This window comes from Drosophila arizonae, chromosome 4, assembly GCF_054131065.1.
Source record: "Drosophila arizonae isolate 15081-1271.41 chromosome 4, UAZ_ARI_1.0, whole genome shotgun sequence".
Lineage (NCBI taxonomy): Eukaryota > Metazoa > Arthropoda > Insecta > Diptera > Drosophilidae > Drosophila > Drosophila arizonae.
In genome coordinates, this window is record NC_142924.1 from 17,074,866 (window position 1) to 17,097,316 (window position 22,451).

At 36.8% G+C, this 22,451-nt stretch overlaps 1 protein-coding gene across 1 annotated transcript in view; it reads left to right on the top strand.

The window, feature by feature from the left end:
* Nucleotides 1-22,451, top strand: part of LOC149269296 (uncharacterized) — a 94,710-nt gene that overhangs the window by 11,668 nt on the left and 60,591 nt on the right. Inside the window, exons 2-4 of the mRNA XM_089468351.1 lie at nucleotides 13,698-13,914; nucleotides 14,021-14,157; nucleotides 20,489-20,614. Coding sequence (XP_089324477.1) covers nucleotides 13,698-13,914; nucleotides 14,021-14,157; nucleotides 20,489-20,614 — 480 coding nt within the window. The remainder of the gene's footprint in view (nucleotides 1-13,697; nucleotides 13,915-14,020; nucleotides 14,158-20,488; nucleotides 20,615-22,451) is intronic.

Here is a 22,451-nt window from a genome sequence, read left to right on the forward strand (position 1 = left end):
GATGCAGAGTGTCAGCTCGACAGAGAGTCGGACAGGCAGACAAACAGACAGACAGCTGTAGCTGTAGCTGGATGGGCGAGCGGGCGGGCAGTGAAGTGTGGCCTTATCAAGAGCCAATAAATATGAACGATTTCACAATAAACACGCGCCGGCCAAGAATGCCAATCAAAAAGTCAAGTTAAATGGGAACAAAAATATACATATATAAATAAAAGCGAAAAGCAAAAACAAATACAAATACAAAATATTTATGCAAGTGTTTATGGACACGAAAATTGTAGCAATTAGGGCAGTATTTGGGTTCATTGCGACTCAAAGCTCAGCTGACATTTGCATGCATGCATATGCGCGTCGATTGAGCGCTGCCTGAAAGTAGGCCAGGACTTCAGCCAGGATGCTTTGACGGAGCTCGCTTGCTTTTCGAGTGTGAGTGCGAGTGCTCGGAAATGTGGGCTAAGTTGTTTGTTTGTCTGTTTGCCTATTGATTACATTAAAGACAAGAGCGCAGGCGCCTTACCTAGAGTCTTATGTGGCGTATGCGCGATATTGCGTATACGCAGCGCACATTAAAATTCAATTTACGTTCGCGCACTGACAGTTTGAACTTTAATTAAACTCACAACAGCAACGCCACTCACCCTGCTCGCCTGACAAGGGTCATTGATTAGGCCACATGCCAGATTATTTGGCAGGCACGTGTGGCTAGCTGGAGTGGCGCTGCCAGCAGACACATAATAATAATCAGAAATCAGCACACTCACAAAAAGCCAATGTCTAATGTAATTTATGTGACACCGAGGCATCCGCTTGCCCGCCAAGAGCTCATACAGAACAAAGGTCTCGAATGACACTTTGACAGCGAACCCAAGGTGGGAGAGCTGAGTGAGCTGGGAGGACTGGGCGGTGGCTTTCAGCGGCTGAGGCAAAAATTCTTGAAATTTTCGACTAATTAAGTCATTGACTGCCGCACGCTGCCGGCAATGGCAATGGCAATGGCAGTGACAGTGACAGTGGTGCTGGTGGTGGTGCTGGTGGTGGCTGCTCCTAATATACAGGTGACACGCAAACACGTCGACAATTATCATCAGCCCACCGGCAATAGACAGCAGCGCAGCGCAACTTTTGGCATATTTGAAAGTTTTCCTGCCCGAAATTAAATATAGAGCTATTTGTCTAGGGCGAGAGCGAGCGAGCTCTGACTAAACAAATTAACGCCATTTGATGTAGGAAATGAGAGTGCTTAGAGCTCTGATAATGAAACCGTTTCGTATAAATGTGTGTTTAAATGACAAAAGCACATTCACTTGACTTCAGCTCAAATGCTAATAAATTGTCGAGAATTTTAACAGCAATTTTGTATTAATTTTTTCAAGCGTTCTGCTCCTTTTCTTTTACTACAATAATACTAAAGTTGTTTTTTTTTTTTTTTTTTTTGGCATATAAAAATATTGTAACTTGTTTTACAAATAATTTTAAGGGCATTTGCCATAACTTTCTTTGCATTTTTATGGCGCACACAGTTGCTAATCCTGGGTTTTTTATAGTCCACCTGCACAGTTTATAGCTCTAGCCGCATTAAAACTTGTTCTTGCTGTTCTGTCCCTAGCTGTTCTAGCCCACACTTTTAATTGAAGCTGCAAAAAATTGTAGCGCTTCCCCATTTTATGCACATATGCAACTAGGGACAGAGACAGAGAGATGACTAAAGTTGCCCAGATGGGGAGAGGGGGAAGAGAGAGCGAGGGCTATGGCGACACGTTTTACTGCAACCAATTAAACCATATCGCATACATTATAATTTTATTTTTATTTTAATATTTATGTGTTTCGCTATGCCTCCCATGTGGCCATAGCACACACACATAGAGACACTCGCACACACACACGCACACCGTCTCAACGTGTGCCATAAAAATGGCGCCCAATTACTTAAAACTAACGAAAATTCCCCAAGCGTTTGCCGTACAATTTGCGTTCATAAATATAAATATCACACCTTTGCAGGGTTTCGTTAGTAGCGTAGGCTCTGTCCCATTGGAGTGTGTGTGTGCTCACACATGTGTGTGAGTGTGTGTGACTGTGTGAGTGTTAACCAGGCCAAGACAATGCTAGTTTGCTATTGCTCTATTTCCATCTCTATATGTTTGGCTTGTCCCTCTGGCGTTCTTGTTCGCCCTCACTCTCCCACTCTCCCTCTCTCTTTCACTCGCTCTCTGCATGTGGTGTATTCAAGTAATCAAAAATGCAAATCGAGCCCATGAATTTCGAATTAGTTTTTAGCTCGTCTCGCAACAACAAGAACAACAATGGCAGGCTTATAGCCAACGCGGATTTTAGGCTAACGAACACACGTACACATAGACACACACACACACACACACTGTATATATGTGTGTGTGCATAGAGCACTATTGAGTTCTGTACGTGTAACAAATTTGTATCAGTTAGTTGGCGGCCTCCCTGGCAGCGTTTACCTGGCAGATAGTAAAAAAAAAAAGACCGAGGCGAATCAGAATAGTTAGTGGCACAGCGCGTGCAACGCGTTTTGACAGCCAACTGCACTGTGAGAAAAAGTTTATTCACTTAGGGATTACTTATACAAAAAATTAAATTATAGTTGTAATTGTATTGTTTATTAATTTAATTTTGTCAAAGTTAAAGTATTTAATATATAATTTTCAATTTAAATTATATTTGTATTATTTATTTAAAAATATAAATCATTATATGATTTATAAATTTTACAACTCTGAGCTTATAGGTATATATTATTTTGATATGGCCAAAATATTATTTAAATGAATAAAATTAATATTAAATTTAATTTTAATTGTACACAAACTATTTTTGTACTATTACTAATTTTATAAAAATTTAAAGACACTTTGAAATTTCTTTACTAACTTATATTGACTTTTCCTACTCAAAAATTTTACTTGAAATTTAGCTACGTTTATTTGTATTCTTTAGAGTTTTTATAGAATTTTGTATTACAAAATTTTGCAAATAGCAATTTTCGTTTTTCCTTCACTTTCAGTTTGGACTTCAAATAGCCAAAGAAATTTTGACATGACTAATGTTTCGATTAAATTGATATGAAGAGTTATATAGAATGTAATGTCTATAATGTATATTTATTAAACATAAATGTATTTTTTTTTATTATCCATGTATAAGACTCTAAAGTTTTGTTCATACTCTTCAACTAAATAAAATTGTTGGCTTAGCTTATATTTGCCGTTTTTATTTATTTTTAATTGAATTATTTATTTTATTTATTTAAAGTAAAATAAATGTTAATATCTGATGCCATTAACAGGAATTGCTGCTCTCCCACGGCACTATGCTATGCTATTAACAGAATAATGTTAATAGCATAACTGCAGCACCAGTTCTTCAGTACTCGCTCTCTAGGCACTTCTTACCTTTACTTCCCATATAAATCCACTCTATAATTTATATTCTATATTAATAATCTTTATGTACATAGATTATATATATTCTGTAAAATCTCTTCAAATTAATCAATTTTTGTTTGCCATTTTATTTTATGGTTTTTAACTCTTATTATCAATCTTTCCTTTTAACTTAAAATATATATGTATTAGCTATAAATTCGACTGCAACATCACTTTATATTACAAAGTAATATTTATTTCGTTCAGTATCTCACTCGTTTTATGCTCATTCTCCTGCTCTCCTTCTACTCTTTCTTTTTTTTTTTTTTTTTTTTTTTGTGGTAGGTGGTTTTCTGGGTGGTTCGTGGTCCGTTTTGATTTGCGGCGTGTTGGTTTTTGAGTCTGTGTGGCTCTGTACGTGACGCGCATTTGCGCTCGATGCCCATCAAATATAAAGTGCCTGCAATTTATACTTGAATTCCAACTGTAAAAGCAGCGCAGCAGCAGCAGCAGCAGCAGCAACGGCAGCAACAGCAGAGCTCTGCACTGCATTGCACAGCACCAGGAAATCAATGTAAATATTTTGGGAACGCCTTTTAGCGCGGCTTAAAACGCTTCCGAATAGTTGCCATCGCCTGTGCCCAGATGAAGTAGTTGTAGATGCCAATGCATTTTACACAACTCCTGCTACTCCTGCTGCTGCTGCTGTTGTTGGGCTCTGCTAGCTGAGCGCTGCATTCCACTGGTTTTTGGCTGGGCTTGGCTTTCTTTTGGGCCCGTTTTAGAGTTTGGGATTTTGGTTCTTGTTCTCCATTCCCGCTGGCATTTTCAATTTTACTTTATATGCAAATTTGGCATTTTGGCAGTGGCAGTGGCAGTGGCAGTGGCAACGGCAACGGCGCCTGCCATTGATAGCTGCCGCCCTGACCCCGCTCGCCACCTGCTCCGGCCCTGGTTTGAGCGCTTTAAGCCAGCTTTATGTCCAACTCTGCCTCTGCATTGCATTTGAATTTCTATAAATTTTACATTTTCTATTTAGTTGCAATGCCAACTGCCAAACAGAAAAGTCCAGCCCAAATCCGAACCTGTCTCTGTGAGATATTTCATTTAATTGTTGCATATATCGATTTTGAAATATTCATAAATATTTGATTGGCAGCGTGTGAAATTGAATGGATTGCTTGGCAAATATTATTTATTGATAGTATTTCTTATATACGAGAAATTTATATTCCCAGCAATCATAATTTCGGGTGCAAGCAATTATGCCATAGAGCCATTAGCCAAGCCATTTGCAATATGTATTACATTACAATTCGTTTCGTTTATCTAACCACAATTGTCAGTTAATCTGTGCGGCGAGTTATAAACAAGATCTCGAATCTGAGCCTAAAAATAAACGTAGCATACATTAAAGCGCACTCAGGCACGTAGTCCACACGCAATGGCATCGTCAACGCCAAATGCCGACTCCCAAATGCCGACTGCTATTAATCTAAGACAGGCGCTAAGCCAGCTGCACGACACGTAGATAAACCCAGGCCACCGATCGCCCTTCGCCTCGGCTCGCTCACAACATGGCCGCTCTCCATATTTAATGGCCTCAGCAAAGTCAAAATAGCGCCCAAAATTTGTTGCTGCCGCTGCGCCAGTAACCGCAGCCGTTGCCATTTGCCATTTGCCGTCGGCAAAAGTGTCAAAGTGCTAAAGTATGTTCAAAGATTCATAAGATTTTCGTTTCGCCTCGGCCTGTTTGTCTCTCTGTTTGTCTCTCTGTCTGTTTCAGTTTTTGTGGTTTTTGCTGCTAAAATCAACGATAAAAGGTACTGACTGGTCCAGGGCCATAGAATAGGAATAGGACATGGGACATGGGACATGGGACATGGAACACGCGTCGCAATGCCAAGAAGAGTTTAGCATCTGAAGTGTTGTGTACATGGCATTGCTTTCAATTCCAGTAACAAGAGAAACATGTCGTATGCGTGATATGCGGCCCGCACAGAGCTCATTATGTCACCCCCATAAGACAATATACACCAGGAGAAATTTATGGCATATATTTGAGCTATTTATTCATGTGGAACAATTTAAATAGAGTTGAAGTTTAGCTATAAATATAAATATTTTTATTAGATTTAATTGTATAAATAAATTAAATTTATGGCATTTTAATAAATTATTTACGTAGCTCAATCAATTCAAAGTGAGTTGAAGTTTTGCTTCAATAGAAATATTTTTATTGCTTAGATTTCAATTTATATACGAATTCTTGATTTATATAAGTTTTTCACTCATCTCAAGCTCAGACTAAGAGAAATTTTTGGTACTTTTTGTATACATATATTTATGGGATTTAATTTAAAATGAGTTGCAGCATTGCAATAAATTTAAATATTCAGATAGAAATTTCTTAAATTTCTGTTTTTCAATATTTACATAGCTATTTATTTATTTTATTATTTTATATTATTTTGACATCTATATTATTTTTTATTTACCTATTATGTTCAACTTGTTAGGCTGACAATTAGGCAGTAAAAAGCCTGTTTAAAAAAAATTTTAAAAAATAAAATAAAATAAAATTTTACCTATTATTATTATAATTTTTTAGCTAATTTTTTATTATTTTATTTATTTATTTTTTTTTTTTATACACATTTCAATATTTAATTTTGTAATAAAAGCTATTTTTGTTAAACATTTTCGAGCATTATTTTGTTTGACATATTTATGTATATTTTTATATTAGTTTATCTTTTGTTCACAAGCTTGCCCTATCTGAGGGCTTTAAGCATCGACTTTTATTAAAATTATATCTAAAGTAATGTACAGCGTACATTTTATATATGGAAATAAGTAACGAGTGAATTAAAGTTTCGTTGCATATAGTTATACACTTTTAAATTTATTTTTACGAATTTTGATTTATTTATTTATTTTCTATTTTTTTTTTTTATTTCTATTTTATTTTATGTTTTTTATTTATTTATTAATATTTTATTTTATTTTTTTTTTTATTTATTTATATATTCATTTTTGAATTTTTAAGAGAAATTTATCCATATTGAAACCATTTATTTTTGTATTTTTTATTTATTCTTATTTCCTTGATTGCTTTTTTAATTTTTTAGCTTTTATTAATTTTTATTTAAAACTTTATATACATTTTATTTTTGGTTGATTAATTTCGTTTTATTTATCCTCATTTATTTTTACAGTGCAGGCTCTTGTCCTGCCTCTGCCCATGCCATGCCCATGCCTTTGCCTTTGCCTATGCCTGGCGGCTTTAAGTGTCTGCTCTCCTTGAATTCCGCTCAAGATGCCAGAGCAGCGTCCACAGCGCTGAGCGCTTGCACTTTGCTATTAGCCCGGGCGAGTTCATTGCACTGCCGGAGCTTGAGCTATTATGAATCACATTTTACGTTTTATTCTTTTGCATTTCTTGGCCGGAAATTTCAATTTACACTCGGTGCGCGCATACATCGCGCCCGGAAGCGCGGAAAAAATGTAAATTGGAAAATGCTCATATGCAATTTGTTTGGCTTGCAGCGCGGCTAAAATCGTTGAACACAAATTTCACCATTCCTATTTCATTTTTATTTTTGTTGTTTGTGTTTTTGTTTATTTCTTTTTGTTATTCGCTGCCTTTTGCGGGGCCATACATTGTTGTCAGTGCTGTGTCTGTGTAGCTGGCGGTGTTTGTACTTGTGGGCAACAATCGTTGGCTTTACGATCTCACAAAAGTATTTGGCATTTTATGCGAAATGTTTGCTGAGGCACTGTAAAAGCGCCAGACTCAAGACCACTGGGATCGCCCATTATAGTTGCACACCCACGCACGCACAGCCCTCACATCTCTCACCCACTCACCCACTCACATTCAGACGCGTCGCTGGGCTTTAAAATTAAACTTACATTTTTAATGTGCCAACTACGGGCATGAAGTCAGTTTGGCGTACAGAGCTCCGCCCACTGACACAGCAGCTTTATGATTGTAACTTTAATGGCCATGACTCTAGCAGTGTTAGTGGAGCAGGGGAGCAGGCAGGGGGAGCAGGAGAAGCAGAAGCAGCAGGCGGTGCCCAGTCACTAGTTGAGTCAGCTTGGGATATAGTTAAAGTCACGGCGTGTGGAAATAAGTCCAATCATGTCGCAGCATTTCAAGCAAATGACAACAATAGAATGTCAAATAAGTCATAATTTTGATAGCCATACACACACACACACATACACACACGGAGTGAGAGAATGAGAGAGAGAGAAAGTCACAAAAAGCCAGTTGAGACATTGAACTGTTGTATTTATGGTGCCTGAGCAGTTGTTAGGAATTTAAACGAATTATACGTCAGCTCATTCGGCTGCAGTTGATGTGAGAGAGTTCAGTTGTGAGTGAGAGAATGCGCTGTAGAGGGAAAAGCAGAAATGGCAAGACTTTATAGATGGGTATTCTCTTTAGTAATAACTCAAGATATTTCTTGATTTTATTCATTGTGAATAAATCGTCTCACTTAAACAACATTTGTAAGCTAATTGATATGCTAGTGCGCTGATCGGTCATTTCAGTTGCTGTTAATGTCACATTACATTAACAGAAATTGCTGCATTCCTCTACATGGCCAGCGATTAAATCTTTTAACAGTGCATGTTAAAGAGCTTTATCTGCTGTAAATAACATAACTTGGCAATGTAGAGGGAGTAGCTATTGCTGTTAATGGAATCTGACATTAACAGAAACTCTATTTATGTTGTTCAAATTTCTTTGAATTTGAATACAAATAAAAATCAATTAAATTATATTTGTGCCTAAAAAAATTGAAAATTTAAATTATCTAGTTTATAATAATTAATTCTGTATTATAATAGTTAAAAAAATATTATTATTAAAAATTTCCCTTTTTTCGTAACATTTATAGGAAATTAAATTTCAGTTTGGTTTTCTATACATACTATTAATTTATTCATTTATTAATATTATTTATTATTATATTATGTATATATTTTTTTTATTTTTTATTTTGCATTGGATAAAAAAAATAGCTTTTATATATCATAAATCGAGAGCAGCTACTAACGATGGCTCTGCAGCTCTACTCAACTAGCTTTGCTAACTACTCCATGTGTATAACCAGCTCAGTTGCTCTCCCATTACATACACACACACGCACATATTCATGCTCAGCTGCTTACTATTGCTCGCTGGCTTATATATAATTAAATATTACTCATACGCCGCATGGCCGCTGCAATACATCACAATGGTTCGCCGCGCTGCAGACAAGCGTGATTGAGCTGCGGCATTTCGTGGCGCCAAATCACGTTGCAATTGCCACGAGACGACGACGAGGACGACGACGACGACACTCATTAGAGCAAAGTGTGATGCGTGACACCAACTTTAAATTGTCCAAAGACACGCCCCAATACCCGGCACCTCGGCTGCTCTACCAGCTGCTGCTCCATCTATCTTCTGCCTGCGCACTGCAGCGTAATCTTGGCCATTACTCAAAAAGTAGCCGGGCACGTAACGGGCCACAGCAAACCAAACCACAAAAAGAAAAGGCAGCAGAAAATTGAGGCAATGCTAACGAGAGACGCTGACTGGGCGCCACGAGGGGGGCGGACTGACGCCCCCACAGTGGCAACTGCTGCAACCGCTGTTCCAGCCGCTGCCGGTGATATTTGCTGCTGCTGCTGCTGCTGACATTTGTAGTCCGCGCTTGTATTTGTGTGCGCGCGCGTGTGTGTGTGTGTGCATTTGTGTGTGTTTGGGCTGCGTCCTTGGTCCACTGTCACTGGCACAGCAACATCGCCTCGCCATTGCCATTGCGTTGGCCTTTGAAATCACAAGCGTTATTCTTTTGTTTTTTATTCGGCTTACTGTATTTTTTTTTTTATTTGCGTTTTTTTTTTTGGTGCTGGCTCCTCGCGTCGCCCCTCTAATGGCTTTGTTATGCTAATTTCCTGACGCCTTCTGGCCATTGAAGCCGCCTCGCTGTCTCCGCGGCTCTTGTTGTTGGCTTTGATGCCGGTTTTTGGGCTTTTTCTGCTTTTCATACAACATTTCTGGCCTCCCTCGACGCTAATTTAATTATATTTCTGTTTCTTTCTGAGCCCCGTGTGGGTATTTCTATTTGATAAAAATTTGCCCCAAATCATAGTTGGTTTTAAGGTTTTTTTTTTTTTTTTTTTTTTTTGGTTTATTTATGTAATTGTGGTATATAAAAAATAAATATTACCTTAACTTACAAAAAATTTATATAATATATATATTTTGCTTCCATTTTTGTAACAAAAAATAAAAAAATAAATAAATAAAATAAATAAATAAATAAATAAAATTTTAACTTAATTTATATATGGCTATGAACCTAAACTTTTAAAAAAATATTCCTTTTATTTTATTTTATTTTATTTTATTTATTTTTTTTTTTTTGTTTATTTTTTTTTTTTGTTTTTTTTTTTTTGTTTTACTATTTTTGTATCTAAAAATAAAAGTAATAATAATTTTGCTTTAATTTATGTTTTGCTATGAATTTGACCTTGTTAAATAATTTCTGCTACTATTTTTGTAAGTAAAAATAAAAATAAATGGACCCTAATTTATATTTAGATTTAAGGTTATATTAAGATTTAAAGTTAAATTTTGCCAAATACTTTTACTTAAAGTTTATTGCTAAAAATGAAACAGGGTTTGTTTATACTGTAGAGAATGAAAATTTGCCAAAATATGACATTTGACTAGAATTTTTATACAAATAACTATATATATATTTACATATACACATATATTTGTTTGCTACTATTTCTGTTATCAAATGTATTAAATATACAAGACCTTGTTATTATTTTTTTTTTTTTTTAGCATATAGAATACGCGTCATTTATTTGTCATGTTCTGTATCGCGTATTTTGTTTTCTTTAATAATACATTTCCTGCCCGTTCGCCAGCGCGCAGGGGACTGAAAAGCCAAATATACAGAAATACAAATGTTCACATTTGCAACATCATTTTCCAGCAATTTCGCTGGGAGCAGTCGCGCGACTTTTCAGTTTTCCTTTTCCACTTGCCTTGGCCCGACTTCGCCCAGCTTTATTTACTGTTGTCACTTTGGCTACCCCAACATCGTCATTTCTCTAGCGAGTAAAAAGTGAAATTCTCTGTCGTTTCTGTTCGCATTGCCAGCATCCATGTGTGGTTGTGTGTGTGTGTGTGTGTGTGTGTCTGTCTGGGTGAAAGGACTTACCCTATAAGCCTTTTATAAGCATCGCATAAATTCTTTGTCAATTGTGGCAAATGCCGCCCGCCCGCCTCGCTGCCCGCCTTGTTGCCTGCCACTCAGCTAGTTTGCCAGTTTGCTCTGCTCTGCTCTGTAGCTCGTCATTGTCATTGTCCTGATTCTCGTTCTGGCTCTGGCCTCAGCATGTGTGTAGAGTCCTTGGGCTAAGCATATTTCTTTTTTTCTTTTTTTTTTTCATTTCTTCCCTTTCTGGCTCTACGTGCTCTCTAATTGTGCCACGCATATCTGGCTAAGACTCGAGTTTGGTAACTAGAATTTGATTGTGTCGAGGCATGAGAGTGCATTGATTGGATTACCAATGAAGGCACCACTGACAGCAGCAGCCCTCTCCTCATCTCCCTCTCTCTCTCTCTCTCTCTCTCTCTCTCTGAGAGTTGCCCATTAATGGGACAGCGGCCATGCGACATAAGCTCGAGCAGTTGGGCGGAGATAATGTCGCTGGAAATAGCCGAAGCGGAAGCACGGATTATTGCTGGCAGTTAGGAGAGTTAGGGGAGTGCTGATATCAAGAGCTCACAAATTAATCTGGATGCTGTCAATTATGTTTATCCACCTGCATATGCAAAGCATTTGAGAAAGATAATGGCAGCTTGAGCATCCACTAACTTATGACAGCCAACTCTATGTTGCCAACTTTGGCTTTATTTATTCTCTTTTGGGTTTCATGTCTCAGCCATGTGTGTGTCCAAATTCCCTCAGCAGCAGCTCGTGCAACCTTTTTGTGTTATATTATTTAATATATTTTGTTGTAAACTCTCTTGTGTCCCGAACTAATCATCTCGACCCTCCGCTGACATTCCACGTTGGCCACTTTCAGCTTCCTGTCAACGACAACTCCCATGCAGCGTTGCATTCCCTGGACGGCACTCCAGGCATTGGCTTAGTAACTTAAAGTGCTCCAAGCCCGTAGCTCCTGCTTATGCAAAATATACCCCAGCAGACAACAGATAGAGAGAAAGAGAGAGAGAGAGAGTGAGAGAGTAGAGAGAGATACACATACACATACAATTATAACATAACTCATGCGGGAAGCATATTGACAGGCCAAGGGAAGCCCAGCCCATTTCGTTGTCTGCCGACTGGGCGAAGTGGGGCAATCCAAGCGTTATGAGTGCTTCCCATTCGACACGCACCTTCCGCTTAATGGGCGTGCGCGCTCGCCCCTTTCGCTGAGTTGGGTTTGTCATCACGCATTATTATGCTTTATTTCCGTGCCTGCTTTTATTTTTATTAAAACTGTCGTCAAATTTACATACAGCCAAGTGGCAGGGCGACGGCATCCCGTTGACTCGCTGTCTCGGCATGTTGTCCAGTCCAGGACGAGGGGGAATGGAGGGTCGAGCGGAGAATCGGAGCCAGCGGCAGAGGGACTTGGCTTGAGACTTCCTGCTGCCAGTCTGCAGAAGTTGTTGCTTTGCTGTTATTGTTTCCAGGCCGTAGCTGATTCGTTTTTTCTTGTTCTTCTTCATCTTCTCGTGCTTTTATTTTCATTTTTTTTTTTTTGTCTTGCCTTTTGAAGTGTTTACAACACTTCCGGCGCATAATGGAAAACAAAAGGCTTAAAAGGATACACAAAGGATTTGAGCAATCAAGTACGCTTTAAGAACTTTTGCCCCATCCACGATAACCGGCTACCGATAACAGTTTTTGCACCTGCCATTTACCTGGACTTGCAGCGCTTCATGCCGCTCTCCACATAACAATGCTGAGTTTTCAATATGCCCAGATCCACGTGTGCCCCATAAAGTGTATGTGTGTTTGTGTATGTGTGTGTGTGTGTGTGTGTGTGTGTGTGTGTGAGAAAAAAGGGTTGACGGCAACATAAAACTTGAAGTAGTTACGCTCAAATGTCTGCACGGTTTTAGCCAGACAACAAACAACAATAACCAACAACAACAACAAGTGCCAACAACAACAAAGCCTCCAAGAATTTGTAGCTCCCCAGCAAGGCGATATTTGGCCGTTGAGCCTTTTATGTCGAAACTTTTCACTTACCCCGAGTACGTGCTGGCTGTGGCGAGTACATGAAATTGAATGGAAATCGTAATTATGAAAAGAAAATGGTCCGAAATATTTAAATATATATATAAAGGCATAGCTGCAATTGAGTAATAGAACTACGCTGGAGAGACTTTTAGGGAAATTTTCTGATATCTATACAGCAAAAATCCATAATCAACTTTTGTATTGGAATTGTGAATTAAAATAAAACAGCCTTCACTTAAAATAAATTTATTCTTATAAAGAGGAACATATATTCATTAATTTATATTTAAAATATGCTCTCTAAAATAGTATAAAATATTTGAAATCTAAAATATTTGATATATAAAATATTTGCGCAGGTAATTTGTAAATTTGTATGTATAACAACAATCTATACCAAATTTATATATTTCTTTATTTATTTAAATTTTAGATACTAGTTTTTATTAAATTTCTCCTTCCAAACCTCCTAATTCAAAATAAGTATCGTCCCTTTTCATGATAGCGTTATAAGAAACATTTCAAATATAAAAACAAACAAAAAATAAATAAATTCAAGACAATTTTTTTCCCCGTGTAAAATTGAAAATAAAATAAAAAAATATTTAATTGACAATAGTTTTCGTATTCGCTACATCACAAATAAATTTCCAATGCATATTATATTTTATTTAATTTTTTTACTTCATTTTTTTTATTTATTTATTTATTTATTTTATTATTATATTTTTTTTTTGTTTACCAAAATTATGATTACAAAAGTATCCCATATATATAATTTAAAATTGATAAATAATAAAACAGTTATATTAAAAAAAATATATAATAATAATAATAATAAAAAAAATAAACATTAAAGGTTTTATATATCATTTAAACAATACAGAATTCTTAAATTCCAAAAAATTACAAAAAGAAATAAATAGCAAGAAAATTTAATAGTAATATTATAAATAATACTCCCATTTAAATATTTACCTATTATTAATTGCCGTCCCACTTCTTCTCCTTGCAGATGCTCAGATCCAGTCAAAGTGCCAGCTCCAGTCAGGCTTGGCTGTTGCCGGTGCTGCTCTTATTGGCCGCGCTGAGCCTCTGTCTGGCCTGTCGCGTCTCGGAGTTCTCCTGCAAGGGCAGCGGCAACAGCGGCAACATCTGCGTGCCGCTGGACAAATACTGCGATGGACGCAGCGATTGTGCGGATGGCAGTGACGAGCCGAAGCACTGTTCCGGTTAGTGTCACATGCACTAAAGCATTGTCTTTATATTTATATACACACATACATGTATACATACATATTTATGTGCATTTTCTTATCCCAACACGAACACGCACAGTCTGCAATCGGACATACTATGGTGATATTGGACGCACCTATGCCATAAAAGTGCCAACGCCACAGTGGAATAAATTGCCGTTCCTGTGTCACTTGACATTCACCGCGTCCGGCCATGATCAAGGCGACATAGTCCAGGTGAGTCAACAACTATGTGTACGAGTGAGGGGGAGTGGGTGCTGGGTGCTGGGTGCTGGGTGGTGCGTGTGTGGACTCCACTCGACTGGGCGACTCGACTCGGCTCTCTGCTGTTTGTCTGGCTGTTGTTGGCTTCTGCATGCCGTCGGCCAAAGATTAGCAGCGACATAAAACTGCTTTATACACACACATAAAGATATATAGATGTGTATCTGCACACATATGTGTGTGTATGAATGCGTGTGTGTGTGCACACGCATCCCACACCAGCAACAGCTGCTGCTCTTGCAATTGCAACTGAAAGTGGACTCGACTCTGACTCGCTCAGCACAACACCGTGAAATATTTCGGTACACTGCAGTCGCAAAAATAAACACGAATATGTGCAGGAATACCCTTACCTAGAATAAGGATACTTGCAGCCGTGCGTGTTACATTGAAAATACTTGAGTTTCTGTATATATAATTATATATGCAGCTATAACACAAATATAATTTATAGATATAAAATATCATTAATATATAAACAAGCATTTGGCTAGAGCTTGCAAATGCTTAAATATAAATTTATATAGTCAATTAAAGACTTAATACACTTTCTTAGATGGCCTTGGTGATTAATAAAAAACGTTATTTTGAAATAAATAATAAATAAATTCATAGAATTAATCAGTATTCTCTTTCTATACGAAAATACATATTGATTAAATTAATGAATTAATTCACATCCTCTTTCTACATTAAAATAATGGTTTATTAAATTCACATAATTGGCAACTATTCTCTTTCTATATAATGAAAAACAATTAAATTAAATAAAATAAAAAAAATGTTCCAAATAATCCGCTTTTATTAGACTTTCACTTAAATTTTGAGTATGATTTCTACAGAAATCCAATTAAATATAATTTATTTATTAAATGCAATTTTCAGCAGTTGATATAATACCAAAGCCAAACTGAGAATTATAAACAATTATTAATCAAAATTGTTGGGCAAAATAAAACTAGAAATTACAAAGAACTAAATAAAAGAACAAATAAATAATCGAATATAATTTTGCAAAATTAATTTTTGTAAAATAATGTTAATGAAGTAGTATATTCAAATTGAAATTAAAATGCAAATCGCAAAATGGGACTCACAAAAATGATAATAATACTGAAAAACGATTAAGAATAATATATTGGCTGGTCAAAAATAAACTACAAGGCTTTGTACACAAATAGAAAATTAAAAAAAAAAAATAAATAAATAGATAAAAAAAAAATAAATAAAAATTATATACAATGAAGATGTTAAAAAATTTATGGGATGTTAAAAAATAATGGCAATTCAATAATTTAATAAGAATATATAATATTAGTAAAAACAACAATTATAATTAAAGAAATAATAATCATATTAATATATAGATAATTTAACAGAAATAAAAATTATTAGAATATCAAATGTTATTCTGAAAAAAAAAAAGGTAACAGCCTTTGTATTCCTCAGTCTCATTCTCTTTCTCGTCCACTTTTATATGAAAATCGATTTTCAAATTATGACCTCGATGCACATAAAATAGAAATACTCGCATAATAATATTCACAAATGGTCGTATCCATAACTCACATGCTCTCATTAAGTCTATCTCGTGTGAATCTCAGTGTATTTACGTTTCGTCTCTCTGCTGATTTTGTTTGAGTCCGTATGAGCTGTTCCGTTTCTTTTACGCCATGATGGATGTCTGGCATTTTCGTTACTCCGGGTTTATGTGCGTGCTCAATTAGGGGTATATGACTCTAGTCTGAGCTGTGGCGCAGAGGCAACGCCCCCACTGCTTGCTCGCAAATAGTTGAGCCAGGGGGCACTTTAACGCTTTAAGCAAAGTCTTGGCTTTAAACGATTCTGCTGCGCGAAGAGAAGGGGGGAGAGCGGGGGCTAGCCATAAGCGTTGACAATAAAATTAGACACGCTTCACAACATTTTTGGCGAACTGTCAGAAAAACGTCAATTTCAATTTCGAAAATAATTGATTTCCATGCAATTTGCGTAACGGCGCAATGAGCAGTTAGCAGCAGCCGAGGATAAGCTAGGGTGGCCCAAAACTGCGACCCTCGCTGAGGATGAGGGGGCGAGTCAAGCAGTTGGCAAGCCTGCAAAATGGGACAGACAGGGCGAGTTGAGTTGGGTTGAGGACAACGTCGTACCAAATCCTGAGCATTGGCATCGCCTTCTACTTTATGGAATGATGTATGCAAAATGTAGCTCCTGCTGCGGCTGCTGCTTCTCCTGCTGCTGCTGCTGCTGCTGCTGCTGCTACGGCAGCTTTGCACCTTGCACCAAATCTGTCATGCATAAGTTATAACTTTTATTTTGTGTTTCCGCATTTGTAGACCACGCTGATAAACGTGGCAGATTCTGCCTGGCAATGCATATAAATCATGTGCTTGGCTTTCACTTTATCCAGTTAGCTTTGCTCAGTACCGCCCCGCCCCCGAGCCCTTTCTGCATATATATATATATTTTTTTGCTTGCCTCCTGCTGCTGCTTGTCTACGTGGGAAATGGCTTGAAATAATAATGTTACGCGTTGGCTTAGGGAGTGAGCAGGGGACAACAGCAGCAACAGCAACAACAACAACAACAACAACGTCCTGAGCCACGCAATCGTCCTGTCTGTCAGCATGTCCTGCTGTACATATTGATTGATGATTGTCGGTGCATGTGTATATGTCTGTGTCTGTGTCTGTGTGTGTGTGTGTGTGTTTGTGTGTGTGTGTGTGTGTGTGTGTGTGTGTAAGTGTGCTCCCAGCGAGAGCAAAAGTTTAAATTACCCTAGCTACCCGACCTACCGCCAAAGTACATATCGCTGCAACTTTGCTCGCGGCTAATTTTTAATGGAAATAACTTGGCCCCCAAACTTCTGACAGTTATTCTTTTTTTTTTTCATTTTTTTATTATTATTATTTTTTTTTTTTTTGCACTTCAATTTTTTATACTTTAATCAAATATCCTGTGTTGCACTCTGTAATTTGCGCCACAAGCTGAGCGCACTTTTCACACCCCACAATGGATTCATGTACGACTTAAAGCTTTAGCTAAATGGAATATACATATAGATACATACATACATGCATAAAAATATATAGATATATATACATATATAGTTACGGTAAATGCTGCGGGCATTTCTCGCATTTCTCTCGTTTTTCGCAGCATTTCAAATTTTTAGCATGCAGCAATATTAAATTGCTAGCAATAAAAGCCATGCGAATTTTACCGGCCACATAAATCAACAGATATTTTTACCATATAAAAATTCACATAGCTGCATTATATATATATATAAATATATATTTTTATATTCCATTTGCATTTTATTTTGTGTCCCTATATTTTCTACGCTTTATTTATTTTATTCTTTTTTTTTTTACAATATTTTAAATGTGCTCTTTATATTTGTTTATGCATTGCCAACGAGATTTTCACTTGTTTGTTTTGTAAGCAATTTTCATACGCAAATGTATTTTTTCCTTAATGCCATTAATGATGGAGTATTTTGCATTTTGTATTTTGTATTTTTTTCGGTATTATTTCGTTGTTGATTACTCAGCGAACGGAGCGGACGGACTGGGTTTCAATTATTTCCTGTATTTGATATTTCATGCGAACAAATTATATATGTATATATTTTTTATTATATTTACTATATATTTGATTATTTGGGCTGGGTTTCTCTTAATAATTAGAATTATTAACTATCGAACGATTGAGTTTTTATATAATTAAAGCGAGCATTACCCTTTGTTGCTTTCTCTCTCTACATTTCCTTTTGTCTCTATCATTGCCAATCTTGACTATAAAATTAAATTTGTTCGTTCCCTTAATACTTATATCTCTCTCTCGCTCTGTCTCTTGCTGAATACGTGTTTTTTATTATGTTTTCAGCTTTAGCTTTCTCTCAAACTATTTCTCAGTCTCTATTTTCTTCTTTATCTCTCCTTTCCTCTTTGAATCTATCATAACCTTTCGTTTTCCATCTCTCTTATTTTCTTTCTCTCTTTCTTTCTCCCTTTCACGGTTTCTCATCACTTATTTTATTTCTCTGTCTATCCCTTATCTTTCTTGTCTTAGCTATCCTTCTTTTTCCTTTCTTTTTTTCTCAGATCCTGTCTATCTTTCGCGGTCTCTCATTCCCTCCCTCTCTTTCTCGCCAGAATTCTCTCTCTCTCTCTTTTTTACACTCTCTATATTGTCTTTCTTTGATTTCCTTTCTCAACTTTGCATATACTTGACATTTCCTGCCTCTCTATGCGATTCTGACAATTTCAAGTATTATCTCTTACTTTAACAGTATATTTTCTAATAATGTTGTATTTACATAAAAATTTGAAAGTAATTCCACAATGTCAACAGTACATTTACTGGCATTAGCATCATCTATCAATTCGCATTTCTTAAAAAAGAAAATGGAAATAAATTCTCAGTGCATAGAGCTCTCTCTTATTCCGTAGTTAAGGACAATTTGCATAAAAAGCTAATAATAACAGCTCCTCCCGCCCAGTTGCCATTCAACTTTTAGCAGCTTGTAAAACTGGAGCTGTAAAGTGCACAGAAATAAGACTATTGCCCACTTAGAAGCGTTGCAGGTGGCAACAACTTTGCCACAAGTTTCATTTAACATGCAAAACTCCATAAAGAAGATACACATAAATTTACCTGCCCAGAGACTGTTGCCGTGTGTCCTGTTAGAGCCAGCTAGCCATGATGTCCATTGGTCTCCAGGTATCCCGGGCATCTTGAAAACTTGTCCAGGCTGCGGTTGCCACTGTACAGAGCTCTGTCTGTGTGTGTGCAGGTCGTACGTGCGCTGCGTTTCTCTAATATTCGAAATTAAAATCGTGTTTCGTTATATTTGCTGTTTGTGACTGTTTATGTGGTAGGTGCTAAAATATGTATAAAGAGAGCGCCACACAGAGCTCAACCCTTTTCCGAAGTTTTGTTTGCAATTTGCCAAATGCCAGGCACACGCAACTTTATTTGCATATTTTATTAAAATTTATACATATGTATATATATTTATATGTATGTATGCGTTCATATATGTGTTATATGTATATAGCAACAGACACTTGACGTGCGCTTAGCCCTCGTCTTATACTTATTTGTGTTTTCACTTTTCATACTCATTCAGGCAAGTGAAATGAGTATATTGGTTTCGTTCGATGAACGTCTTATTCTGTTCGTCTGTCAAACTGTTTGTCTGTCCGTAGAACAGTGTTTATAATTTATATATATACAGTCGAGTCACGATAATTCGTACCCCGCCAAATCGAAAATCGCGATAAACCAAAAACAAATTCGATCCCCTTGAAAGAAATTCGTTCTCGATATTTTTCAATAATTTGAATTTCTGTGTAAATCGAAATAAAAAATAAATAAATAAATAAATAAAATAAAACTATTTCGAATTATCGGGACTTTACTGTATATATGTATATACATATCGTCAATATACTCACGAAACATTATGGTCTGAATTCCATTTTCAATGGGCTTAGGATATAAAAATTTATGGCTCAGGCCCTGGACTCGTAGCAAAGCGGATGAAATATAAATATATATATCCATTATTTTACTTTCTATTTAATTTTTATTTTATTTATTTATTTTTTTTTTTTTCAATTTCTTAATTACCAGAACATTTTTGACACCTTTAGAAGCAACTTAATTTAGTTTAACATTTTCTATAGTTTTATATAAAAATTATTATTAATTATGAATATCCATATTGCTTTGAGCTGTCGACATTTTGATCGTGAATGAGTATTCTGCAGTCGGTAGTGCTCGACTGCAACGCTCTTAATTTTCTCTGTCTCTCTCTCCCTCTCTGTCCCTCTCTCGCTCTCTTTTTCTTCAATTTCGCTGCCTGCTGCTCTGGAGTCCGTCCTGACCTTCGCTTCAGTTGCGGCGTGTGCTCTTTGGCGCCTGCTGTGTGTTGTCTTTTTTTATGGCCAATCTAATATGCAAACAGAGGCCATGGGCGTGGCATGGGCATGGGCGTGGACGTGGGCGTGGGCGTGGGCATGCTTAAGGTTGCCATTTCGCAATTGAATTTCATTTGCATAACTTTAACGTGTGTAGAGCTAAACTAACATAAAATATATAACTTCAATACACTGCCAGAGCAAACAACGTTGAGCCTGCTCAGCTGGAGTCAAGTCTCTCAAGTATTCCAACAGTTTGAGCAGAGCATCTTGCAGTCGTCTATGCACACACACATTGATTGCATTTTTATCTGTGTATGTATATGTTTATGAATATATTTCTCCAACCATTTGCAGATCATATTTGATGGCTTTACGGTGGGCCGCTTCGATGAGGGCATGGTCGATACGGATGTGGATGGTTATGAAACGAATCTGAGCCCGACCGGCGAGCTGCCCGGCTGTCCCGAGGGCTTCATGCAGGTGAGTGCAAATTTAATTTATTAAAATTTGAATTGAATATTACGTAAGCCACGTTCATCTTGCACTCCATTTGCCGTTGCTATTGAACGTTGCGTTCAGCTATAATTTTATGCCAGCCAAGCGCACACAGCGTGGGTGGGGGGAAGGGAGGCTGGTAGGTAGGGTGTAATGGCAGCTGAGTCGTACTATATCCACGTCCGCCTCCAGCTTGACCGTCGCCTCGCCCTGCCTCGCCTCGCCTTGATTCTCAGCTCCGTTCGATTCAATCAATGTCCGAGTAATTCTGTAATTTTCTGTTGGCTCTGTTGACAAATGCCACATTAGCCCGGCAAATTGAATTGAATTGTGCGCCTGTCCGACTCGCTCCTCCCGCTCTCTCTCACTCTCTCTGTGCGTGTGTGTGTGTGTGCTGTACACCATTGCTGTGTTCATGTCCGACGTCTTGTGTCCGCAGATTGAAGTTTGAGTGCTGTTCGGCACAAAAAAAAATAAAAAAAGAAGAAGAAGAAGAAGAAGAGAGGGAGAGGAATAAAAGCGAAGCGAAGGAACAGCAAACTATTTAACATACATATATTTTTATCACAACTTTTGCGGCTCCACGTTGTTGACATTGCTACTTTGCCGAGACATCCCAGCCCAGCCCATCCACCGCCTTTGACATTCCGTATAGCTAAAATAAAACTAAAGCCCCGGCACGGGCACTGGCCAAATAAAATGTACCAAATCCCTGTAATTGACTTGTGCAATATGTTCAAATATACATTTGTACAGTTGTATGTATGCCATAAACTCGTATACCAAACAAAAATCGGTAGATACACATATATATGTGTGTGTGTGTGTGTACTTTGATAATCTGATGCTGCTGCATTACATTAAATGGAGTTTTGCAGCACTAAAAGCGAAATAACCATCGACTGGGACTGGAGCATGGGTCTGTAGTCAGCATTCAATATAGTTCGTGTATATGTATGTGTATATGTATACATATATATGTATATAAAGCTTCGACTGTGCACTTTGCATGCGCTTTTAGTTGCCTTAATCTACCTTTCGAATTAATTTCAAAGCTTAAGTTCTGCGCACTGCGGACTGCGGGCTGCGGGCTGCGGTGCCAGCCACGAACCAGTGGAGCCATCGCAAAAAGGGCCAAAGTGTTGAATTGCAGAGGGCAAAGTGTTTTTCCCTTTTGGGCCAAGAGTTCACACAAAGGACAGCTCCGCTCTGCTGTAATAGCTTCAGGTGTGATTATGCATCCCTGTGCAATTCTAAGACGAAAGCTCAATTCGTAAATAATTGAAAATAGAAAATAATACTTGAATATATTTAAATGAAAATAAATAAATGGTAAATAAAATTGGATGTATAATTGAATGTATTGAATTGAAAATAAATATACGGCAAATAAAATGAGAATATAATTGAAAATGTTGCATTGAAATAAATAAGTGGAAAATATAATTGGGAGTATAATTGAAAATAATTAAATGAAATAAATAAGTAGAGAATGAAATAAAATAAAAGAAATTTAATGATACAGTGGAGTCTCGATAATTTGTACCCCGCTAAATCGAAAATCGCAATAAATCTAATAAAAAAATCCTTCTCATTAATTTAAATTGCTGTGTTAATAATATAAAAAAAATAAAATAAATAAAAAAAAAATAATAATAAAAAAAATAAAAAAAACTTGCCCAAACGAATTATCAGGATTCGACTGTATAAAAAATAAATAAATCAAAATTTACTTTCAGTTTAGCCACAAACAGACCTCATTTCAAACTATAGTTCAAATATTGTGAATTTATTTATTTATTTATTTATGTTTTATTTATTT